The sequence below is a fragment of the Eleginops maclovinus genome, chromosome 9 (genome assembly GCF_036324505.1).
Source record: "Eleginops maclovinus isolate JMC-PN-2008 ecotype Puerto Natales chromosome 9, JC_Emac_rtc_rv5, whole genome shotgun sequence".
NCBI classification, from domain to species: Eukaryota; Metazoa; Chordata; class Actinopteri; order Perciformes; family Eleginopidae; genus Eleginops; species Eleginops maclovinus.
In genome coordinates this window covers 17,534,988-17,559,301 of record NC_086357.1, presented here as the reverse complement: position 1 = coordinate 17,559,301, position 24,314 = coordinate 17,534,988, and the positions used below count along the sequence as shown (strand labels likewise).

The 24,314-nt window shown below is 40.5% G+C and overlaps 1 protein-coding gene across 1 annotated transcript in view; it reads right to left on the bottom strand.

The window, feature by feature from the left end:
- Positions 1-24,314, bottom strand: part of LOC134869442 (arf-GAP with coiled-coil, ANK repeat and PH domain-containing protein 2-like) — a 45,258-nt gene that overhangs the window by 15,558 nt on the left and 5,386 nt on the right. Inside the window, 8 exon segments of the mRNA XM_063891062.1 lie at positions 2,886-2,960; positions 6,914-7,009; positions 7,093-7,137; positions 9,873-10,056; positions 11,116-11,174; positions 13,228-13,281; positions 14,000-14,119; positions 16,672-16,729. Coding sequence (XP_063747132.1) covers positions 2,886-2,960; positions 6,914-7,009; positions 7,093-7,137; positions 9,873-10,056; positions 11,116-11,174; positions 13,228-13,281; positions 14,000-14,119; positions 16,672-16,729 — 691 coding nt within the window.

Sequence of the window (24,314 nt, the reverse complement as noted above, 5' to 3'; positions counted from 1 at the left end):
TAATGGTTGGGCTTTTAAAGTGACATTTAGTGTGTATGACAGTTAGGAGGATATGGCTAATTCTTGCATAAAAACAATCAGATCATTTTGAAACCATAGCCGCCTCAAGACACACATTTTGTTTCTTTATGAGACAAGACAGGAAAATCTTTAAGTCAGCAGCACATCTCTCTCTGTTAGTGCCATTGTCACAGCGTCATGCTCTGTGGTCATAGTGCTGCAAATACACACAGGCAGATGGAGAGCATACTAAACACAACCTCAGAACCCCCTTCAGGTTTAATCAATAAAGTGATAATGGGTTATTAACGGATGACCGGTATGTGTGCAAGCACAAAAAGGTAGCGTAGTATACATACTATTAAAAAGATATAGCAGAACATTAAAATGGGTAATAAGTAAAGGTTTTAGCAGAAAATACCATACAACACATAATGACTCATAATAAAGTAATATGGGGCTGATCTGGTCATTAAATATACCAATTTCTTTACAATACTTTTGGCAGTTTTTTTTAGATAGAAATGAAACATCTCTGATGAAGTTTCATAACATTACCACATCATTCCCACATTTTCCACCAGTAACTGATGAGGACAGCATCAGGGGTAAACCACCTGCATCACCAACGCAACTCCAGAAGCGAGAGCAGGATTCAGAGAGATGTGAAGAAGTCTGTTTAGTTTACGTTGCTGCAAATGGCCTTAGTTAATAAGGCCGATACAGAAACCTGCAAAATTTTCTTTGAAAAAGTTTCTAAACCAAATCCTGGTCCCTCCCTTAAAGTCAGCATGTGGAAGAGAGTCAGTCTGATATCTTAGATAACTGAACATAAATTGAAAGACAAGGACCATCCTTTTTGCCAATCTAAACACACTTTGTTTGGGATTACATCTGTAGATAACTTAACCAAACAACAAGCTACATGATACAAGGTGGAAAGCCACGTGCAAGATTTCACATGGCCTTTATTTCATTAATAAATTGAGGTTGACTTGCTGCTTACTTGACAAGGACATGTGCTATGACATATCTATTAAATGGCATCACATCATGTATGCTGTCAGTTTAATCTCGTGATGAACACTGGTCACAAATGACGTTAGCTGCAGAGGTGGAGGCCGAGCAGTTAAAGTAACTTGTACAGAATCTTTCCACACGTGCAGACATGACACAGAAATGACAGTGAAGGAAACAAAGGAAAGAGTAAACACAGCTTACCTGCAGAGCAGCCTGAAGTGAGCAAAAGAAGAAGAGAGCAGAAGTAGAAGAGAAAAAAAGACAGTTGGTTAGGAGTGTCTGCGTATAGGCAGCCAGACGAGAGAGGTTGGTGTGGGAGCGAGACAATATATAAATAGCATCTAGATTAATTGAGGGAGAGGAGGCGGAGGACAGTTGCTCAAGGACAGGCGGAAGTTGGCACACGTGCCATCACTGACGGAGCAAGAGGGAATAGAGAGAGGGAAAGAGGACAAGAGGCAAAAGAAAACACAGATGGAGAAGGCAGACAAATACAAAAGAGAGAGCTCATAGAGCTTAAAACATACACAGTGTCCGAAATAAACAGAAACTAGGCAACGTGTTTTAATACCTACTCAATTACATACAAAAAAGGTTTAGGGGGAAAACAATGCCCTGATAGTTAAACGTGTCACATGCTTTTTCCTCTATCCATTTCATTTTTTGTTTAAATATCTGGAGCACCCTTCTGGTAAACAATATATCAACAAGTGTGACTCAGTGGTCATAGTGTTGGCATGGGTGCTGACCGGAGGTGGGAGGGTACTGAAACTCAACCTCATTTGTTTGGAAATGGGTTTCCGTCGGCATTCAATAATGCATGGGTGTGTGGCTGAGATCATCCCCAGAGATCAGTTTACACCTGAGAGCGGAGTACTAGCTCCATTCACTCAGATGACAAATGAACAGTGAATGGCTGCAATTGATCTATTGAGCTTTTGTATGCGAGTGCCTCCTCGGGCGAATAATTGTAACATGTAATAATTATTTCAAATTAACCTAGCAACATTAACTTTGAAGGCTTCCACCCTGAGACCTTCACTGTACCAAAAGCTTGTATTATCTTAGTATAGTGTTCAGAGGGAGCTCCGTTCAGAGGGTTCTAGTGGAGAAAGTGGTTATAACAGCTCAAGAGGCTGGGGGGTACAAGGTAGATCCGGCATGATCCCAGCACAGTGCGGTGGCTTTACAGGAGGAGGCAATGACCAAGCCCTGTGGGATCTAACAGTCATACAGTCTTTACAGATGCAAAACAAATCCAGGCTCAGAGTGGCTTGACTCTTGTGAACACACTCCACTGTGTGTGTTTTTCAGGTTTCTGTAAGTTGTATTGTGTTGTAGGTGAAACGTTTAATGGATAAGCTGCTAACTATTAGAATAATGGCCGGCTCTTGATATAATCAATGTATCAGTTGGGAGTATTTTCAGCTTCATTAATATTACTATTTCTTTACTCCTCCGCGGCAGTAAACTGAATAGCTTTGACTTGTTAACTAAACAAAGTTCACAAACATTATTCAAGTTCTTTCACCATTTTCTAAACCAAACAAATGTATTTATCCAATAATATTTAGCTGCGGGTTCTGCAAAGTGTTAAAAGTGTGAATGCTGTTTATTAATATGACAGAATACAATGTTACCTATCCTATGCAACAATCCCCAGCTTTTTTGAGCAATGTTTGGCCAAGTTATGATGTTTTGAAAAAACGGGGAAAAAAACCCAAAATGAGAGAGCACTTTGTTTTTATCGTTTCTGAGAAAAAGTCCATTTTTTGAAAATGTGGATAGTATCACTTAATATGACAGAATACTATGTTACCTACCCTATGCAACAATCCCCAGCTTTTTTGAGCTATTGTGTGTACCTTTTGCTGGATAGTGGAGTGTTTCTGTTCCATGTCCCTCTTCTCTTTGGCAGCATCCACCACCAGCAGGTCCAACTGGAAGAGACAGAACATCTGATTAGTCACACTCACCAAACCACCTGGACAGGGTTTAATAAAAACAATCTCACACAAATGTAAATGGGTTTTTATTTTTTAAATCAATTTTCTACAATGAAATTAAATGGTGAATGAAATCCAAAATAACGTATTCACGATCACATCCATTTGGTCAAGCTGTTTTACTTTGCTGGCTTCGTGTTTACATTTTATTTGTTTTAAAAGCCAAATATGAACGTCTCATTTTTGCTGATTTATCTTTCCACACAATCCCAGAGAAAGCAGTACGTGTAAAGGTCCTACAATCTAACACACGGCCATTAAAATCTTAATGTTCTCTTTTGTCTCCACTTGAAAGGTCTGTGTATAAGTGTGTCAGCACCAACAATTCATTCCCCTTTTCATTTGTGAGAGCACGATTGATTCCAGCAGATAAATAACTTCTCCAGGGGCCACAGTGAGAAGAGACAGGCCTTCTCTAAACAAAATGGGCCGTGCTGCGGAGGCTTCCTCATGTGTGAAATTGGATGGGGCACGATTGATTCTCCTCATCCCTGCGAGTAACCATAGAGTGCAGACCAGAGAAGCACAAAGCATCTTTTGAGAAGAAGGCAACAAATTAAAAAAAGAGGTTTCAATGAACTGGTGGAGGTCATGCAGTGCTGGGAATGTGTTGTTTTGCCTTACAGCACTGAATTTCTACTCTAAACCTCTTGATAGTCTGTGGCGGCAATCTGACCTCAAGCATCGTGACTAATGGCTTAAACACAAAAGATTCATTATCTGCATATTAAAGGCGGGTGTTGCATGTTTACTACAGCCAAGCTTTGTTCCTTATATGCTTTTAATGACTGCTGTAGATTTATAGACACCAGTTACTGTACTACAACTTCCAGCTTAATGGCGAACCATGCTAACGCTTAACAGAGAAGTCAGTGGGCAAAATGAGATGGAAGAGGGTGGGATTTGACTTCCTTTCTGATGCAGCTAAAGCCTTTTAAGCTTTTGAAACCTCAACTTTTAGGCAAAGCATTATCATTATTATTGTTATTTTTGTTATTATTATTATTATGCTTTCAATGTTTTTTCTTGTCCAAGGACAGAGGGTGTCATATTCATATTCTGTACAAACTGTAAAGTCCACTGGGACAAATGTCAAATGTGGGATATTGGGCTACATAAATACACTTTGATTGATTGACTGATATCCCAAAATATAGAAAATGACAAAAATGCTGTGATAGAATCATTTCAGAGAAGAATTAGTGGGAGCAAAATCTTTTGTATTGTTTGGACAGGAAATGGGTGGACGTCAGAGCGAGAGGCTGATAGCATCAGATGGGAAATGTTTTCCCCTGTCCCACTGTGACAACCAGTCCAGTCCAGGCCGTCTATCTGCTTTTACTGTATCTTCAATTGGAGGTGTGTGTGGGCTTGTGTCTCAACATATGTGTAACAGTCTCACCTCTAACATCTTATCTATGTTACTATGCGGCCCCCACTGACAATCTCAGCAGAGACAATTGCCTCATGTCTCACTATGTCTCCTACAGACCAAACGGAAGGATTCGAGGTCACATTGCTCAGATCTGTTCTGACATGTTACACCATGCTGACAAGCTGCATGATTCATGGAAAAGATACAAAACATGCTTTTGAATGAAGGTGTTCACTCGACACATGTTCAATCCTGAGGCTTTGTGTCATGGAAAGATCAGCTGATTTTTTTTATATTTAGTCAAAGTCCAGCTGTTTCCAAAAGCTACAAGGGAAAAAGTGGCACATTTTACACAAACCATAAAGTGGTCTTTCAAAAAAAAGCTGATAGGAACTCCTGCAGTTTTTGTTCATATGGTAAACAAGATTTTTGATCCATTATATTTACAAGTGTTTTGTAGTAACTGTAACCTTCTTCATCAATTCGACTTTTTTTTTGTCTTTACATTAGCTTGGTAACTCATTCCCAAACAAGCAGAAACACTTATATTTTCTGCAACTACATTAAGGTGTGCAACCTAAAAACTCCTTTAACTCCCATTTTTTGGCCACTATTTCTTATCTTCATATATAATAATAATTTTAAGTAGGATAACAGTTCCCAAACACAAACACATTGCAGATATATCATGCAATCCCACTACATCTAGCCTACACCAAGATGGGGTAGAAAATCAGCTTTATTTTTATTTTACTTAAACTTCAAGCACTTGTGAAATAAAGACCAAAACGTACTGGCACGTTTTTTTCCCCACCCTTGATCTCTCATTGACAGCAGACATTGCGTCATATTAACAGACCTGTTGACAGCTCCTCCACACATCCCTGCACAGCCTCTCCACCTTCTTCAGCTTCATGATGGAGAGGAGAAAAGAAATAATCCACAATCCTCCTGTCACTGCTTCCCGCAGCTTGTCTTCTTATCTTCCTCTCCTTAAACCTTTGCACTATTCCAAATTCAGTGCGACAGGCTTACAATGCATTTATACACAGTTGCATCTCTCATTCCCTCCCTTTGCAGGATCTGTTTTCTTTCGCACTTCTCTTCCTTTTCCTTCACACAATCCTTGCTGTCTGTCGAGTGTGGCAGGCTTACAGTCCATGCCTCTCCATTCAACTTCAATCACTTTTTTCTTTTAGAAGATTACATTCCGCCTCTTATCCCTTCCTACAATCTGCTTTTCAAAGAGGGTCCTCTCCTCGCGACTTTCTTCTCCCAGCACTCTTTGGTTCCGTCTGTCAATTTCTGGATCGTCCCACCGTCAGATGGTTCCAACTTCATAGAATGAAGGGTAAAAATCACAGTCTTTCCACAGATCCGAGTTAAAGGACCACTGTCCCCCCTCTTCAGATCCAGCTTCCAAATGTTATTTTTTCTGTTTGTCAAATAAAAACTATAATTTGTTTCCCCTCTTCAATTTGTTGTTGGTTCTACCGTCAGAAAAACATGTTTCCAAGCTACACTTTTCTCTCAAGAAGTGCCCTATAATCTTCTGCTCCTCTCCAGATCTGCACTCTGTGACTGCTCTCCTTTCTTCCGTTGTTTTCCTCCCAATTTGAAGAAATACTGTCCTCTCATCCGGTTCTTCTACTGCTCAAATCTCAGATAATATATTCTGAAACTTCCAACATCTATCTGGGGTTGCTTTGCTATGTTCGCTCAGCTGACAGTCAATGAGACTGGCTGTGAAAAAAATACTTTTCCAGTCCTCTGGCTGCTTTCTTCCTCATTCCTGCTCACTGTAAGAGCAGCTCCACTGTGATAATCATCTTAAAGTCACATTCGGGCCGTCCTCTGCCTCAGAGGGAAGGCTCTGTTTATCAGAGGACGCACACAAACACTCACAGAGCTTAAATATCAGTTGGCGAAAAAGATAGCAGTAGACCCACACTGAGAGGGTAGGAACACAAACACAAAGGAAGAGAGCGTCTGGAGGTCAAAGTGCAGCTGAAATGTTTCCTATGGATGAAAGTGTAGACCCACATGTACAAACTCAGAAGATGGATATAGTCACATTTCAAAGTCTTCACTTGAAACACTCACTTTAATCTCTAGATAAAACCATGAACAATTTTTAGAATATAAACAATGGTCTTCGTTTAGATAATAAAAAGTGTTTACCCGTGAAACGGCACTGGTATGTAAACTTCGCTAACAATTACTCTGCTCAAAATAGACTCACATTTGCTTATGTTGCTAAAGTTTATACTGTATGTTTGAATAACATTGCAAGTGATGTACCGGACTACGATAATGTTTGTATTCAAGCAAATTATTTAATTACAATAAAGGGGAAATGTCAAGCTGCTGTGTGTGTGTGTGTGTGTGTGTGTGTGTGTGTGTGTGTGTGTGTGTGTGTGTGTGTGTGTGTGTGTGTGTGTGTGTGTGTGTGTGTGTGTGTGTGTGTGTGTGTGTGTGTGTGTGTGTGCGTGCGCAGTGCTGTTGCCTGTACCTGTCCTCCAAGCTGTTTCATCAGAGGTTGTAGTTCACTGAAGAGGTCATATCCTTGATGGAAGAACGTCAGGTGGGCATACATGAAGGACAACATCTGTGGAGGAGAAACGGTGAATATTAAGAGAGCCAGTAGGGATGCAGCATAAATCATTTATGGAGTCAGAACAGTATACTCACTGATTTCAGGATTTCTGATCTTCTTTTTGATTGTAGCACATTGATCTGAAAGGAACAAAAACAGATCTTTAAGAAGTAGAAAGGTTTTAATATGACGATCATGGTTCTATGTATAACATCAACACCAAAGTAAGGAAATAAAACATAATCAACAGCCGATGATATCTGACGATATCTGAGAAAAACACAGAAAGAGCATAAGACATAAGGGAAAATGAGGTGAGATATTGGAGATGAAACAAACGTAAGAACATCCAAAGAAAAGGACAAATGAAGGAAAGTAGACAAGCATGAAATGAGTTGAACTGAAGCGAAAGAAAATGCCCTCAAGCTTTTCAGGACTGTAGTTCCTCGTACCGACACCAGGAGGAGCTCAATGTCTCAGGGATGCTGTTGTAGCTCACAAATCATGACAGAGCCCTGCTGCATTTATTGTGGCCTCCCGCCTCCCTCCCTGCTCGTGTGTTTGAAGCAGACTCCTCTTCATCTGCAGCTAATTAGCTCTGTGCTGCTCCTCTGGCCCCAGTAGTTATCTTAGGTTAATGTCGCAGAGTGGAGATCAATTATGGCAGCTTGTAAGAACAGCCAGTGAGCTGGTTAGCTTAATTTTGACTGACCGGTAATAGTGAGTGTGAACAATAGAGTCATTGCCTGTGCATGGTGGCGCATACAGCTACTATAGAAAGTGAGGAAGCTTCTGAAATACTCAAGCTTACAGATCAACCTGGGTCAAAACATTTTTTTTATTGTGGGTATAGCGGCTTCAAAATGTGATGAACAACAATTTAAATCCTTGTTGTGGCCGGCAATGTTTTTTCCGCTTTACATTGTGAGGTCATTTTTCCTTGACTACCCTAACCACACTTGGTGTTTATACACAGATGCACCCGGGGGAGGAAGCATATTTTCCCATAACCTAGTTGTGCCCATGCAGTGGCTGATGCATCACAGCTTTCCCCCTCCTTCTTCTGATTATAGTCAATTAGTCGTTTGCAACTGGAGTGACACCGAAAAAGGATGGTTGTTAAAACAGAAAAGCTCATTATGGTAGGATACATTTATGAGCATGTTGTTGGTAAGTGGAGGTTAATCATGTAGGCTTAAAGTGGGAACTGTTCAGCAGAGACAATTTCCTGATAGTTAAGTCTTGTAGATTAACAACTCCCATTTTCTCTACTGGGTGTTAACCGTGCTACTGCTTTTCTGTGTGCTAATGGTTTGTATGTCAGGGGAGTCAAGTTACAGCTTCATGAAGTCACATGGCTGTATTATCTGCTTTACTGCCTGATGCGTTTCTCAAATCATTCATTACATTTATATGTTGTTTTTTCTAGGCTTGATAACCTTCAATAAACAATCAACCTGATGTTTAAAAGGTCAGAATTTTATGTTCTAGCTCTACGTGGCACAGCAGGGTCAAGAGAAAGTAAAGAGAGGAGTCTAGCTTACAACCTCTCGCATATATTTTCTTCTCCCTCTAACAGCTTGCATGTCACTGGAAACTGTGCTGTATAATTAAGCAAAAATGCCACACAAACAATCTAAAAAGAAAGAAAAAATGTAACGCTAAAATCTGTCTGAAATGTTTCCTGCAGAAGTTAGCAGAATCTTAAAAGTGCTGACAGCACAACCCAAAAGTGAAACTTTAAAGGAGACCAATTTAAATCAGCTGTGCAAGCTGCTGGGCTTATGGATTTCCTATAAGCAGACTAACATGCAAGATAAAAAAACTCAACTAATTTCTCACAGCCAGGCTTCATTTTATGGGAGAGTGATTATGCGGTGGGCTACTGGAGCAGACTGCCAAACCTATTTTATACCAGTTTTTGGGTTTTTCTTTTCAAAATCTAATTTTAAAAACGACTTTGCCCATAGAGCATTGTCTGTTCCTTTGGAGTGAGATTCAATAACAGGGCTGGCAGCTGATTTACCAGAGAGCACGAAGCATCCATCAGTGCTGCTTCTGTGGCCAAGAAGAGACACAGAGGGCCGGGCTGATGTATTCAATTAATGAGAAGTTTTCAAGGCAAAAGGTCAGAGTACTAGATATTGGTTTGGCTTTGACAGAAAAAATTTATACAAGATGTAGACTGATTGAGAATTTTAAGCACTAGAAAGAACATATTAGTACAAAAGGAGATATGCAGTGTTAAAGATGTAATCTCGTCAGGTATTTCGCACTACACAGATGATAAAACCTAAGAGGGAGTATCTGATGTCCTTCTGATACCATTTTGAGTCACAAATAGTTGAATATAATGCAGCAAAAATCATTGTAGTACTGCTAGACCTGGGAGTTTTCTTATTACAGTTGAAAAAAGTACAGTCTAACTATGTACTACCAGGTTACTGTTTACACTTTCTGCCAGTCTGGTCGACACTGCTACCAAATTAACAGCTGCTCCCCGGGTCTGCTGCTACAGTTTTTGAGCCAAATTGCCTCTGATGTGGTTAACTGGAACATGACAGGTGGATGAGATTGTGTGTTTCACTTTAGACTGAACAGAATCCAAAAACACAGCTGCTGTTCATTCCTCTCTCTGTCAGCATTTTCTTTAACCTGACTCGGCATATACATTTCCATATCCAAATCTATGTGGCAAGGGTACACAGAGGAGTATTGGACCCAACTCTGCTCAGCTGGCCTTTTTCTTTTCAAAAGCTTCCACAGACAAGTCTGGACTACTGACACTTTTATCTGAAAATAATGCGACCTCGTCTGCAGATGTTGTTCATTACCTGTCCTTTAAAAAGTGGTTTTAGGAGGTGAGTTGCTGTACCTGTAAGACGTAGTCGAGGACGATGTGTCGGAAGCACTTGCGTGTGGCGGTGAGGATGTTGGTGGCCTCCTCCACTTCATGCTGCTTGTTGCGGGGAGCCTGAGCGTTCTTGATCAGCGCCGCCTCCTTTTCCTCGCTAACTTTATCAAATTGCTTCTTGGCTTCTTTAAATTTACGTAGGTCACTGTGTCAAAGGAATGAAGTGAAGACAGAGGTATATTAAAGACAAATACGTTACATTGAAATGTTGTTTAAGTATGGGTAGTTGAGTGCAGGGGGATTTAACTAAGGCAAATAAGGAGCTGTACAAATGTTTGTTTTTTTGCTTTTCATCCCACATTTTGAGCCCTAAAAATATGTTTTCAATTGAGCAGAGTGAAAATGGATGGTTGCACAACTATGACAGCATTTACATACAATTTAACTCTTTAGGGTTTGGACTAACTCCCTGACTAGGTTCAAAATTGACATGCCTCTACGTTGTGAACAATGTTGTGAGAGGAAAAGGTTAAATGTAAGAGGAAGCAAAGTTATCTCTGGATGTGAAGAAACACCACCATGGTGAGGCAAGAGAAACACACAAAGGTTAAAGGTGATCTCATGTCTTGGTCAGCTAGTAATCCAGGAAGGTTAAAACAAACAAAATTGCTTACTAAAACTATTTGACCCAGGTCTTGTGCTGAGTCTGTGTGTGACTTGAAGAGGACATTTTTAAATGTAGCTATTACGGTGTATTTACTGGGATTAATGTTTAAGAGCTGCTAGGCAGTGAGTTATTATGATAGAACATGTTTCCCAGCTTTCTTTGAGAAGCATGGGTGCTGCTGATGTGGGTGTTAAGCTTTGGTGTGCCAGGGGCAAAAGCTGCTAATCCTTATAATGAAATGAACTAGAAGGCCCCACAGCTTACTGCACTTATACAAGCAGTCTGGAATTCAGTTCTGTACAAGGCGGCTTTAAAACATGAGATATTATATAGAAAATAATGTTCTATGTACTTAAATGACGTCTTCATCATCTGCCAATAATATCCAGGGTGGGCTTTCTCTATTCAATATGTAATACATATTTTCTCCAAGATTTAGATGGATTTATAGTATATGAATTCCAGTTGCCTTATTTTAAGTTGATTTAGTAGAGTGAAAATCGAAATTTTCAGTAGCTTGTCATCACAGAGAGATAAGACAGGAAATTAGGCCAGAAAGATAACCAGCCTTATCTACTTTATTCAATGAATACTCACTCTTTGATAAATGTCTGAAGCTGGATCTTGATTGATCTCTGGGCCTGATCGAATAGTATCTGTGAGGAAGGAAAGAGGAAAAAAATAAATGCTACTGTGGAGCTGCTTGAACAGTTCCAGCATTAAACATCTTAGGCTCTTTTTATAAGAAAAGAGCTGATAAATGTATTTTACTCTCCAGGCACTTGGGGTGTTTTGCAAGTCAGCATACGGCACCCCTGTTTAGGAAGGTATTTGTAATGCTGCAGGTTGCAATTAGGCAGCTAAATATACGCAAACAAGCTGTGTGTGTACATTCCCCTCATAAAAACAAAAACTCGAGAATTGACCTAACTCGCTTATTCTTGCCAGTGAGTCATTAACCTGCATGCCTCCTAAAAATGAGCTACCAAGCAAAAAGGGCCAACAACAACCCTGAACACTGAAGTGATTTCACGGGCCAGACAACACAATATGAGCAGTGTGGCAGAGAGACGCTCCGAGACAAACAGATTGAGCTCTGTGTTTGAGTGAATCACGTGCTGAAAGATCGCTGAGCGGCAAAAACCTATCCGACAGTCAGCTGACGCGACCGCAGTATCCACTGTTGAGTAACAGTCCCAGGCCGGCGTTGTGGCTGCTGGAGGCTTTAAGGGTCGAGTGAAGGAAGCCAATAAGATTTGATGAAGAAAGACTTCCCTGTTGAGCCAGGGTAGACTACACACGCCGCAGATATTTTGGTATAACAGTAAAGATAGATCTGCATCTCATTTAATCTGGGAATGTTACTGGCTTTAAGGTGGAACTAACACTGTCTGTAAAACCAAATTAAACGAAACCTGAACAAAACCTATAATTGCTATGATACACTTACAACAATCTGATTTAGTCCTCAATAAAAGTATTGGTTTTCCACTTCTTAGGAGAGTTTAAAAACAACAAATGTTTGGCCTTTTGCTTTAAAAATGACAATTACACATTTTCAACCAGTCGTTTATGAATTTTCTGATCAATTCATAAAATCAATCGGCTAAATAACAGTCCCTTTATAATAACATCAATGGCAGGTATGCAGAAAAGGCCTTTTAACAATTTAATAGAATTGTGGTTTTATTAAAGACATCTTTGTTTGTCTGTTCAATCATTTTCCAGTTTCTTTTAAGTTTGTGAACCTAAACCATGTTAAGGATTCGTATTTAAAGCAAGTAAAGTTCCCGTGCATAATGACTGCAAAGGTCAAACCCCACCAGCGGCACCCCTGGCTCGATTGTTTGTTCTACCAACCATGTCGCACAGTGTGGTACATGTCATGCAAACATAACAGGAACAACACATGACAAGGGAGATCAAGCAAACAAAACTTCATCTTTAGAACAAGCGCCTCTAGCGCGCCCTGTGCCTCATCTCTGTGTTCATGGGATTCTTACTGAGAGGCAAACAAAGTTGCATTTCTGAAAGTCATTGTCGGGCCCACCAGAGACTGACAACTGAGGAGACTTAACAAGGAGGACTCTGGGAGAGAATGGCCACATCATTAGATCAGTGCTCCCAGGCTCCTTGGAGAGGGTGATGGAGGGGTGTGAGAGGATAAATCAATAAGGCGTCACGGTTATTTATCGTCAAATATCTAGTCGTTGCACCGTGGAGATCACCAGATGACTGTGTAATACTGAACAGAAAACTCTGACTGAAGCCCATTATGGTTCTTCCAGGATGACAACCACATTGTAAAAAAAATGACCGCGGAAATGTTTACCTCGGTAGCACATGATTTATTCCAACAGATCCCACAGATTCCACATATGGGAGGCAGGGAATTGATTTCATTGGTTTGCTTCCAACATAGGAAATGTTTTAGGCCTCTTACCACAAGTAGGCCTAACTTTGCACATTTTTACAGTAAAGCTAATTCTCTATAGAGCAATTCTTTCTTATTCTCAACTAGTAGTCATCCTCTCACAGACCCAGTGTCTCTGTCTTGTCTGCTGTTGTTCTTCTGCGCATTAAATAAAACCTCTGACAAGAGCTCTCCCAGATGGTTGGCCCAGCTGAGTTTTGTCCTCGACCAGCTGTTAAGGGGGTTATAAAACAAGAAAACAACACATCCGGTTTCACATTGCAGCGATAGCATACCGTGTGATAGTTGATCATCTCCTGCAGGCTCTCAGCAAACTTTGTGAGACTCGACTGTGGAGAAAAGAAAATGACAGACATGAAGGGAGGCCGGGAGAGAAACGGCATGTATTTTAATATCAATAACACAAACAGTATTATAAAGTGAGTGATTAAAGATAGTAAGATGCACATTTTTACTATAGGTTTCAGTACAGACACAGGTCTTTTGTCGGACAGGTATTGTTACATGGAAACCGTGGTGTATTTTGGAGACGCAATAACACTTTAGGAAAGAATTCTTTTGGCTTAGTTACTCCCACCAAATACATTCAGAGGTTGAACTGCGAACCCAAGGGAGAGGCATTGAGGGAAACACACAAAGGCAGAGAGGAAGTGTTTGCCTCGCCATGAAGAATTCATGAGAAAGCAAAACAAAACATCTGATCTTGGCTAGACCCAGTGGACATTACAAAGTTTTACTATGCTTACATTTTTCTTTTAATAGATTCAATCTAGTAAGATCATTGCAAATTGAAATTACTTTAAACGCGAAAAGAAGTTAGCGAGGGCAAACAGAGAGGCAGTACATGTCTCTATATCTTGGAACGAGGAAGATTTAGCCATAGTTTTGCACTATGCCAATTTAAGTAATGTTTATGGGTTTAAGAATATTTACTGATAACTCTTAATCATATCAAATATCTCATCATTCAATTCATGGCTGAAAAAAAGACTACCCCCATACATGATAAGAGAAACACATCCATGCTGTACAGTTTTTTTTGTTTACCTCTATGACCTCATCCTTGGTGGACTGCTGGGCTAGCTCCCGGATCCCGTTCACAAACTGCCTGTTGGCGGCATTGTAGGCTTTTCCAGCATCAATCATCCCAATGCACAACTTCACCAACTAGGGAGAGGATGGGAGAGAGGCAGATGCTTAGGGGGCAAAAATAGTGACAATAAGAAATGAAGTAATTCACAGAACTGGAGAGAAGTTGACAAAACTTTAGTGAACAGAAACTAAAAACAGGGCATTTCTCCGGGACATTCCGTCTTATTAAAAACACTTAAAAGTTTGCAGCTTGAAATAGATTCAGCAGGATTTATTAAAACAAAGAAAAGCAAAAGACTCCGGCTGACGTCAGTTTCTGGTAATTAACAGCAGGCACTTCTTTCCCTTCTGACTCATTTGGGGCAAACATAATTCCAGGTTATGTAAACTGACAACAAACACTGGCTGCTCGCCATCAACTCCCACTCTGCAGATGAAAGAGAGCCTAATACGCCTCTTCAGCTAAAGCAGCTAAAGAACTTTACTTTACTTAAACACAACTTCCTTTTAGCAATTTGCATAACAGATTAGTAAGTGATTAAAAGATAAATCCTAATAAATCACAATACAATGGTCTCTCCTTCTAGAAATGTCATTTGACATTGAAAATAGAATTGGGAAAATCCAAAATGATAAAAAAACAAGCAAATCATTTTGGTCTTATCAAACTAACCTAATAATGCTGTCCCTCAAATTGTGGTATTGCATTCAAATACAGAATTGGAAAATGAAATGAGTTAAGGTCTATCAATATAATTGTTTTAGCAGCACAAGTCTGAAGCTAACATTTAAACATCAGCAGCTCAGCTCAAGGTTGATGTTAATCTTTTACCTAAACACACATAACGCATGCATTATTACACACACGCACGCACGCACGCACGCACGCACGCACGCACGCACGCACGCACGCACGCACGCACGCACACACACACACAGTATTTCCTGTTTGATCCCCTTTGCACAAGTTAATTGTGTTGTGTTTTTCTGTCTTTCTGCCTCACAGATGACCGTGGAATCAACGCTCCTCTATAACAGTTTCATCAAAAACATAGCATATAACCGTCAGGAAGGTAGGAATTATTGTAGGACGGTTGTACGAGACTGAATAGTTAGCGGACCTGAGTGTATTCATAGTTTGCTGAATCTAGTTGATATTTCTTCAAATAATGAATTATCTGTCTGAATCATTTTAGGGTAAATCATTTGTTAACTAAATGTTGTGCAGACAGCTTTTAGTTAGAGCTAAGGCCGCTTTTAAAAGAGCCAGAAACTGTGAACACTGTGGGGGATTTTTGTACTACAGTTTTAATCAAACCTGTCCTCAATATAACCTGAAGAACATTGAATTCTTCATAATAAGATGACAGCTAACATGTTTAGGATCAAAGGCAGATAGTCCTTTTATGAGCAGATTTAATATTGTCTCAGTTAGATTTTTAATTGAGTCAACATGGCTGTGCGTGTATACAGTATGTGTGGCAGGTAGGAAACTCAAATAAAAAGTTGACCTCTGGTGTCTTTAGTCTTAGCCTTTTCCCTGGCCTCCACCCATCAACACGTACACACTCACATACAGTTACACAGCCATACTTATGCACACAGACACACCCACTATCCAGCAGATCCTTCCTCTCCAGAGCACAAGGGGAAATGAGGCCAGGGCTGAGTCACAGAGGTGGGGTGAGGAGGAGGAAGAGGAGGAGGAGGAGGAGGAGGAGGAGGAGGAGGAGGGTGGGACTCTGTAATACTGTTAGTCCAGAAACAATAAACTGGGTTCTTCCAAGTTCCAGGTCTCGCCCTCAGCTAGTGAACATGCTCTCAGCTCTGCGGGGAGCCGACCGGATGAGGGATTGGCTTTTCTTTCAGAGAAGGAAAAATTGGTTTGCCTCCAGTTACCTTGGTTGGTTTATTAGTTTAGGTTGGTTCATTTGAGCGAAATGATTGAGATGAACTCTGATGTGGCTCCCTAGGCAAGAGAATATAATCTGAACCATCAACAGGAAACAAAGACAAAAGGCTACTTTACTTGTTCCTGTGTGAAAGTTAGACATTACTTAGAAACTCAAGCATAACAAAACAAGGTTAAGACTCACTCTGGAATAGGGTTGGCCAACCATGGGAAAGAGAACATAAAACATCTGCTTTCTCATTGTTTTCTACTGAAACCTAGTTCCTAATATTGTATTTTCTAGTCAAAGTTTTGACTAGAAAACACCCACAGTATTAAAGGCACGAACATGTCCATTGTTTGGTCTATACTTTTTTATGATTTGATGTTGTTGTAGGACTAAAGATGATTAAAGTTAGACCAACAACTGGATTGTAATTGTTGTAAATGTTGTTTTGTGTTGGAAAAACACAGAGGTGTGATCTGCTCCAACTTCAGAGTCACTGCTCAACTCAAACAATGGATTAGGTCATGCTTTTTAGGAATCAAATTGTCCAAATCCTGGACACACACATATCCCATCATAGTGCCGATAATAGAGTCTTACTCAAAGGCAATCTGAGAGGATATTCTGTGGAGACAAACCTGCAGCTTTCCACTCACAGGATGGCCTCTACCAGTTCACACAGTAGAACAAATGAACAATTAAGCAATGTTTTTCATGGGTGGTACTCACTTTGTCGAGCTTGGACTCCAACTCACACACATCCCCCTCCACTTCCTCTATGGTCGCTCTGTGGGGAAAGAAGAAAAGGATTTCAAATCAAGTGTAAACATGAGTCAATACTATCGACACACGGCTGGGAAATCCAAACCATAACTGTATGTATAAAGATCCAAACTTTATAAATGAACTCCCAATTAAACACTTTGGTTTACAGTCTTTGCAACATTATAACTATTCTACTATTTACCAGTAAAAATGCTCATTTTGTTGTTTGTGTCAATACTCTATCTAAATAGAAGGGAAGCAATGAACAGCGCACACCTATAAAGCAGTAGAAGAGTATAATTATAACTGACATCATGCTCTATGATTATCGGACAAATGTTTGCTTGACTGTCCAATCCTTTGTCATCATCATGAACCAGGGGGTAATTCAAGCTAGATGGAACAATTATATTTCACCAACAAGCCCATATTGTACGGCTGTAGCCTTCTGAAAATGACATGATATTGCAAACGTCCTGACACAGCCAGGCTCAGAAACACACACCATGAGAGGCAGCCAAACTGAGAGCTGCCATTTTGGGTAATGCCGCAGGCCTGGAGTTAAGTCTGGCAGTCTGCCCCTCAAAATGTGACAAGGCACAGCTCGGTTCTCCACAGGATCGACAGCCTACGCGCATAAGAGCGCAACGACAGGGAAGAAAGACTCAAAGACTTCATCGCAGAGGCTTGGTGAATGAATCACAAGTCATTTAATACTAATCCATTATAGTAAGGTAGATTATTGTCTGATAGCTGACTGGACGACTAAAGCAGAAGTAACACATGGATGCCGATGAAGAGCGCAAACCCTGTGCCAAATCCTCATCAATTTCAACGAAAGTGAACAATAATGTACGTATCCACCCCAAGATATGGATCAGCCCCAAAATAAATAATAGGTTCTTCCTTGGCCGATACACCATTACTTCAAGTTCCATGAAAACATGTATTTTTTCCATAATCCTGCCGACAAGCAAAAAGGCAAGGGTAATAGAAAAAAGTCCAAGAGCTATCAATCATGTTATGAAGAAGATGTTTTCTTTACCCGACTCAAGGATACAACAGCAGGGAAGGTGCTTTATAACTGGCAGCTAAGATGTGGCTTCAAGATGATGCATGTTCCACATTTGCAAAACATTAGCAGTAATACTCTGCAAAATGCAACACAGGACTAGTTAGCAGGTGCAGCAGGAGCATCCTGGGCCTTTTTGTTAGTTTGTCGTAACACTGATGGTCCAGATCGCCTCCCCTGTGGAGGAACTTGATCTGCTTTTTTTACATGTCACATAGGACTGTGAATGTGTGTGTGTGGTGTGTTTCAGCACAGAGCCAAGGGATTATCAGTGACACCCTGCAGTGGCAGCGGGTGGCATTCCCCAAACCCCCTCCAGCTGTTTGTTCTTCCGTGAGGCGTCACACTGACAGCTGCCAACATCTGCTCACTGTCAGGGGAACAAGAGGCGACAGTGCTTTGGCAAGCCGTTCAGGCGCAAGGACTCCTGTAAGTGCACAATATCTCTAACGTATGTAGTGTATAAATAGTGCTGTTCCCTTAGGTGCTGAACGTATACTGCAGAAAGGACGAACTGTATGGCTAAAATAATTATACTTAATTTATTTTAAAAAGAGTCAACTTTAGGGGAATAAACTGCATCAGTTCAATCAATTTCTTATACCTCTTCTCTACTTTATAATTAATCAAACTTAGTCTAATAGAACAGCTCGCAACATGGGAACAGTGTCACAGATCGATAGATACAGTGGCTTGCAAAAATATTCACCCCCCTTGTAATTTTTCCTGTTTTGTTGCCTCACAACCTGGAAGTAAAATGGATTGCTAGAGGGTTTGCAACATTTCATTTACAGAACATGCCTACAACTTTGAAGATGTGTTTTTTAAAAAATGTTTATTGTGAAGCAAACAACAAAAAGGACAAAATAACAGAAAACTTCAGCGTGCATAACTATTCACCCCCCTAATGTCAGTGCTTTGTAGAGCCACCTTTTGCGGCAATTACAGCTGCAAGTCGCTTTTGACAAGTCTGTATGATCTTGCCACATCTTGCCACTGGGATTTTTGCCCATTCCTCGAGGCAAAACTTCTCCAGCTCCTTAATGTTGGATGGTTTCCGCTTGTGAACAGCAGTCTTCAAGTCAAACCAGACTCAATTGGATTGAGGTCTGGGCTTTAACTAGGCCATTCCAACACATTTAAATTCTTCCGGTTAAACCATTCGAGTGTTGCTTTAGCAGTATGCTTCGGGTCATTGTCCTGCTGGAAGGTGAACCTCTGTTCCAGTCTCAAATAACAGGCAGACTGAAACAGGTTTTGCCCTATAATATTCCTGTATTTAGCACCATCCATCTTTCCCTCGACTCGGACCAGTTTCCCAGTCCCTGCTGCTGAAAAACCTCCCCACAGCATGATGCTGCCACCACCATGTTTCACTGTGGGGATGGTGTTCTTGTGGTGATGTGTTGGGTTCAAATGGGAGGTGTTGACTCCCTAAATGTATGGCGGAAAGTGCATCTGACCAGAGCACCTTCCGCCATACATTAAGGGAGTCAGCCACATGCCTTTTGGCAAACTCAAAAGGTGCCTTCTTATTTTTAACACTAAGTAATGGTTTTCTGGCCACTCTTCCGTAAAGCCTAGCTCTATGGAGTGTACGGCCTATTGTGGTCCTATGCACAGACACTCCAGTCTCTGCTGTGGAACTCTGCAGCTCCTTCAGCGTTACCTTTGGTCTCTCTGTTGCCTCTCTGATTAATGCCCTCCTTGCCCTGTCTTTGAGTTTTGTTCGGCAGCCCTGTCTTGGCAGGTTTGTTGTGGTCCCATGTTCTTTCCATTTGAAGATTATGGATTTGATGGTGCTCCGGGTATTTAATTAAAGAGTAAAAATATTAAATCAAATATAAACAATATAAAATATTCTGGATAATTGAAATGTTTTTTAAAAAGTCCAAAATACTGCAGTTAGTAGCAGGAATATGTGCTTACAATCCAGGAGCATAGACAATCTGTGCAGTGGCATTTTGTTAACCCAAAACATAGTGGACAGAAGGTTTTAAGTACACTCGCAGGGCAAACGGGGGCAAAAAGATTAAAGAGCTCGTCCCTTTCACACAGACATTAATCCTGGTCAAAGGCTAAAGAGCATTTTACAAGCCCTGTTTGCTTTTGAGAGACGCTTCAGGCAAAGTCCATTTCTTTTATGAATAACCGAGATAATGGCTTCAGCTGCTGACGGCCTCCAGTATCTGACTTTAAGAGAATTTCGAGCTGTTCTTATAATTTTCTATATTCACACACAAGGCATTTTGCTGAAAGCTGCCAGAGGGAAGGGCTTAAGCTTTCACAGAGCAGCAAGTCCCAGATTACTCATTACTGGAAGATTTGGGGGTGATTTTAAGAGAAACCATGAGGGGATAATTACTCCAATTCTCTTCTCACACAAAGGCCACTTACTAACCTACCAAAATCTATTGTAAAGTTAGTACCAATTTATATTTCTACACACGTCAGACAGATCTGTAAGTTTTAAATCTAGTGTTACTCGTCATTCTTTCAACGTCTATCGCATTGTCCTTTATAAAAGACTTTGACCTCAGCGGCTCAGGTGTAGCTGCTCACAGGTAAACAGCGGAGCAGCTTGAGAGAGAGACGGTGTAGAACTGAGTGAATGAAGGCAAGATAGTTAAGACTCATGAAAAAAGTCAGACACACCCTTTCCTTGGAAAACTAATGGTTGTAAAAAAAAAAACCCTTGGAAACAATTAATCTGTTGTCTGTCAGTCGCTTTCTGGCTCTCAAACCACGAGAACATGACTGTTCCTCTGTAATCTCATAACTCGAGCTTGCAGGGTGAACTTGTGAAAGCGCTGACAGAGGATAAGAAAAGGGAGGGGCGCTAGGGAAAAGAAAATCTGGGCCATTGCCTCACAGCTTTGACCTTGGAGCAAGTCCAGCTTGAGTCTGGATAATGAGCGGCAGAAAAAAGAGAGAGAGGGACTGAGAGATGCACACTTCTAAATGCTAACACGCGGCTCTGTCAGTGGGAAGTATGGGGTGACAGACTTCTAGAAAACATGGCGTTCGTATACAACAGAAACACATTTAAAGGCTGAGAAGACACAAGCAAAGGACTTTTTTTGTGTGGGCTTGTAACATTGTGCAGTTATTAGAATCGACACACATATGAAGATCAAAGTACACGGATAACAAGCAGCTGTGTCCTGAAGATCGGACTATCAAAGAGTTATCTTATCTGCTGCTCAGGTTTATAAACTAAACAATGATTTTGAATAAAGTAATTAGCATCTTATATGAATGCTTTGACGCAAAGATATTTAAAATCACATATTTGAGAAGCAAATATTAAATGTAAATCGTGTACTCAACTAAATCTCTTAATCCTAATTTAAAAAATGATAACGCAGAACAGTGTAAGCTATAAAACAGATGTTTGTTCTCCATGGACACTCAGTCTGAAAGGAGTGAAATTAAATGGTTTATGTCCTCCGTATAGAGACATTCGAACATCTGCACTCTCCTTTAGCTGGGCAAAAACTGAATTGCACGGCCAGCTGAACAAACCAGTAATGACCTCCGACAGTAGAGAAGGGCAATGGGAACGGAGGGCTGCTCTGACGCTCTCGGCTCCCGGGCTGAATGTTAATGAAGTCAGCTCCTTTGGAAGCAGACACGGACCTCCTCTGACGGCCAGTGTGATCCTCGGCTCACAGCAGCGAGGAGGAGAGAAGCTCCCTGGTGCACTATAGGACTTCTTAACTAAACTTAGACATGGAAATATGTCGCTCATATGTGGGGGTAAGGCATTCAAATATGGGTCTTACAATTAAAACAACAGACCACAGTATAGGAGTTGAGAGTGGGGCAAACGCAGCTCTGCAGGTTCACTGAACTGAGCAAGGGAATAAAACAATACTCAAATATTCAGGGAAGGTTCATTAAGGAATATCACGTTGGTAATAACGTTGGGGGTGCCATGACTATTTTCATTATTAAGTCATCTGCTGATTAGTTTCTAGATTCATTGTTTGGTCGATAAAAGGTAGTAAAATAGTAAAAATGTCCATCCTAGTTCCTCAAAATTCAAGGTACAATGAACTTTAAATGTCCAAAATTCTAAAATGTTCAATTGAATAATTTCAACAGAGAAAAGCAGGTCTAATTTTAAGTGTTAAGACACACAAAAATAGATAGAAAAAGCATGAACTAATGAAAAAGTTAAGAGTCTGCAAAGAAATAATGAGAAATGATTGTCATGCTCTCTCAGGCAGGGCAAAGATTACCTTTAAGTCTGAAAGACCTCCAAAAATATAAGACTTATGTAGCTATCATATATTTTCCAAACCTAGTACTAAGCAAGTCAAAGATTGGACAGCGGCGGCTTGGTTTTCCTAGACGATTGAGAATAACTTCTTTATTATGAAAACAGTTGAGTTGCATTATGGCGTCAATAATCCTTCATCTCTCAACAACACTCATTGAGTGATAAAGCGGACTGGGTGATAAGCATGATGCAGGTATTACGCTCTCAAAGAGATGTATACCAAACATCTGATGCGTGTGCTCAAACTAAAAGAAGCAGCAGATGTAATCAGTCCAACATCTCATTGAAGTAAAGCAGACAACAGATAAAACGTGCCATGCAGTGTGTGTCAGTTATGTGTACCTCAGTGTTTAATAATATGTGCTATGACTACACAGTGTCTGGGTTTAATCATTCTGTAAAGACAGATCATATTATCCACGCCGTCTGTTGATCAGCTGTGAGCGCGCTCTTAGGAGAAGTTATGATCAGCAACAGGATAACAAGATTTTTCACTGAATGTAACAATATAAAAAAGGGAACTGAGACATCCTAGTTTAAGTGCCGTTTGGGTGTGAGGGTGAAGCCGGGGATAAATAAAGAGAATACAGCGCATGAAAAGAGGAAGGAAAAAAGCCTGCATGTTGACCACATCAGTGAGAAAGAGGCAAATTCAGCATGTCTGAGGGGATGTTTAAGTCCTATTTCTCTTTAAGGGGAACTATATCACGCCTAGCAACTTTAATCTAAAGACGTCCACATGGATGTATGTCCAGAAGAGAAGCTAGCTATGGGTTATATTGGTATAGTAGACACAATTTAATATTCAACGTTAAAAGCTGTCAGTGTTTTGAATGAATAATACCACAGTATAACCCCACCTCCTCACGCTTCCTCCTTTAGGTTATCACACGTGTGACTTTCAAAAGCTGTCCTCATGATTATTTGGCCGCTTTGGAAGTTCACATAGAATTCATAAAATGTGACTTTGTTAAATTGGTTGGAGTCCACAACACGAAATAAGCCTATTCAATTATATAAAACATTGAAAATCAGCAGATTTGAGAAGCTATAAAAAGCGTGATTAAATATAATATGATCTTTATTTACATCATAATCCAAAAAAGGACATTTTGTGTTCACTTTGAGTCCACAATACTACCTTCAGTTGTGGCGGGGAGACAAGGCGCCGACACACACAGGGTTTCCCAGGAATCCACTAAATCTGGACCCGTCTTTTATTGTTTTTTCCCTGAGTAAACATCTACTAAACACGGTGTTATTTTAGTAGCGAGTGACTAAAAGTCTTATATTGCCAAAGATCCAGGCAACATTAAAAACAAAGACAAACAAAGACTTGGATCCTTCCTAAGCAACTCACACCCACCCCATACCTACCCCACCACCACCACCACCTACAGTATAAGTCAGAGCTCTGACTGCACAGTAACATTCACTATAAAACGGAGACACCTAATTCCTTTGCAGTGATTCAGTTTGCAGTGATTCAGTGGCCATGAACCAAAACAAAGCGTGGCGCTCTCTGGCCCTGCTGGCAGCCGGCCGGAGGGCTGTGTGCGCTCTGACTGCAGGAGGAGGCGGTGAACAGGTTTGTCTTTCACGCTGCCAACACAAGAGAGTCTTAAGAGGACCTGCGGTACAGACCTCAGCACTTCAAAGACATAAGCTGATTTTCTGATGCTCTGCACTCCGATCTGTTTCCCCTGGTACAATAACAGAATCTTCTTTTTTCCAAACGTATACATGGATTCAATAAGATAAGAATGAACACATTAACCCATAATGAAGATAAATGTCAAAATACATTTACTGCACCGTTCCCAAACCGAGTCATTTAATGTCAACATTGAGTCTAATGCCATGTTTTTATTTTCATACATAATACAGCTTCAAACTTCAGTTAGCTCAAAGCAGGCTTACTTCCAAATGACTATAACTAATCCTATTTAGATATATCTGACAGTTGAAAAGCCTCTTAGAACAACTTTCCTTTGATGTTTTCTAATTATATGCCACATTTCCACTGCATGCTCCCAAATTAGTGTCCAGTGGTGTTATTTCAACTCTTCAATCCTCTGGAGCTTCTGCCTTCAACAATGTTTTAATGTGTGTAGAAAAGATAACAAATGGCTTTTATTGTCAGGGTTGGTGGCAGACTGTTCAACCCCTCTGTTACTGTGGATGGAAAAGTGAAGAACGGGGAAAGCTTCAGTGCTGTGACGTAGATCCTGTAATTGTTAGAGAGTGGTG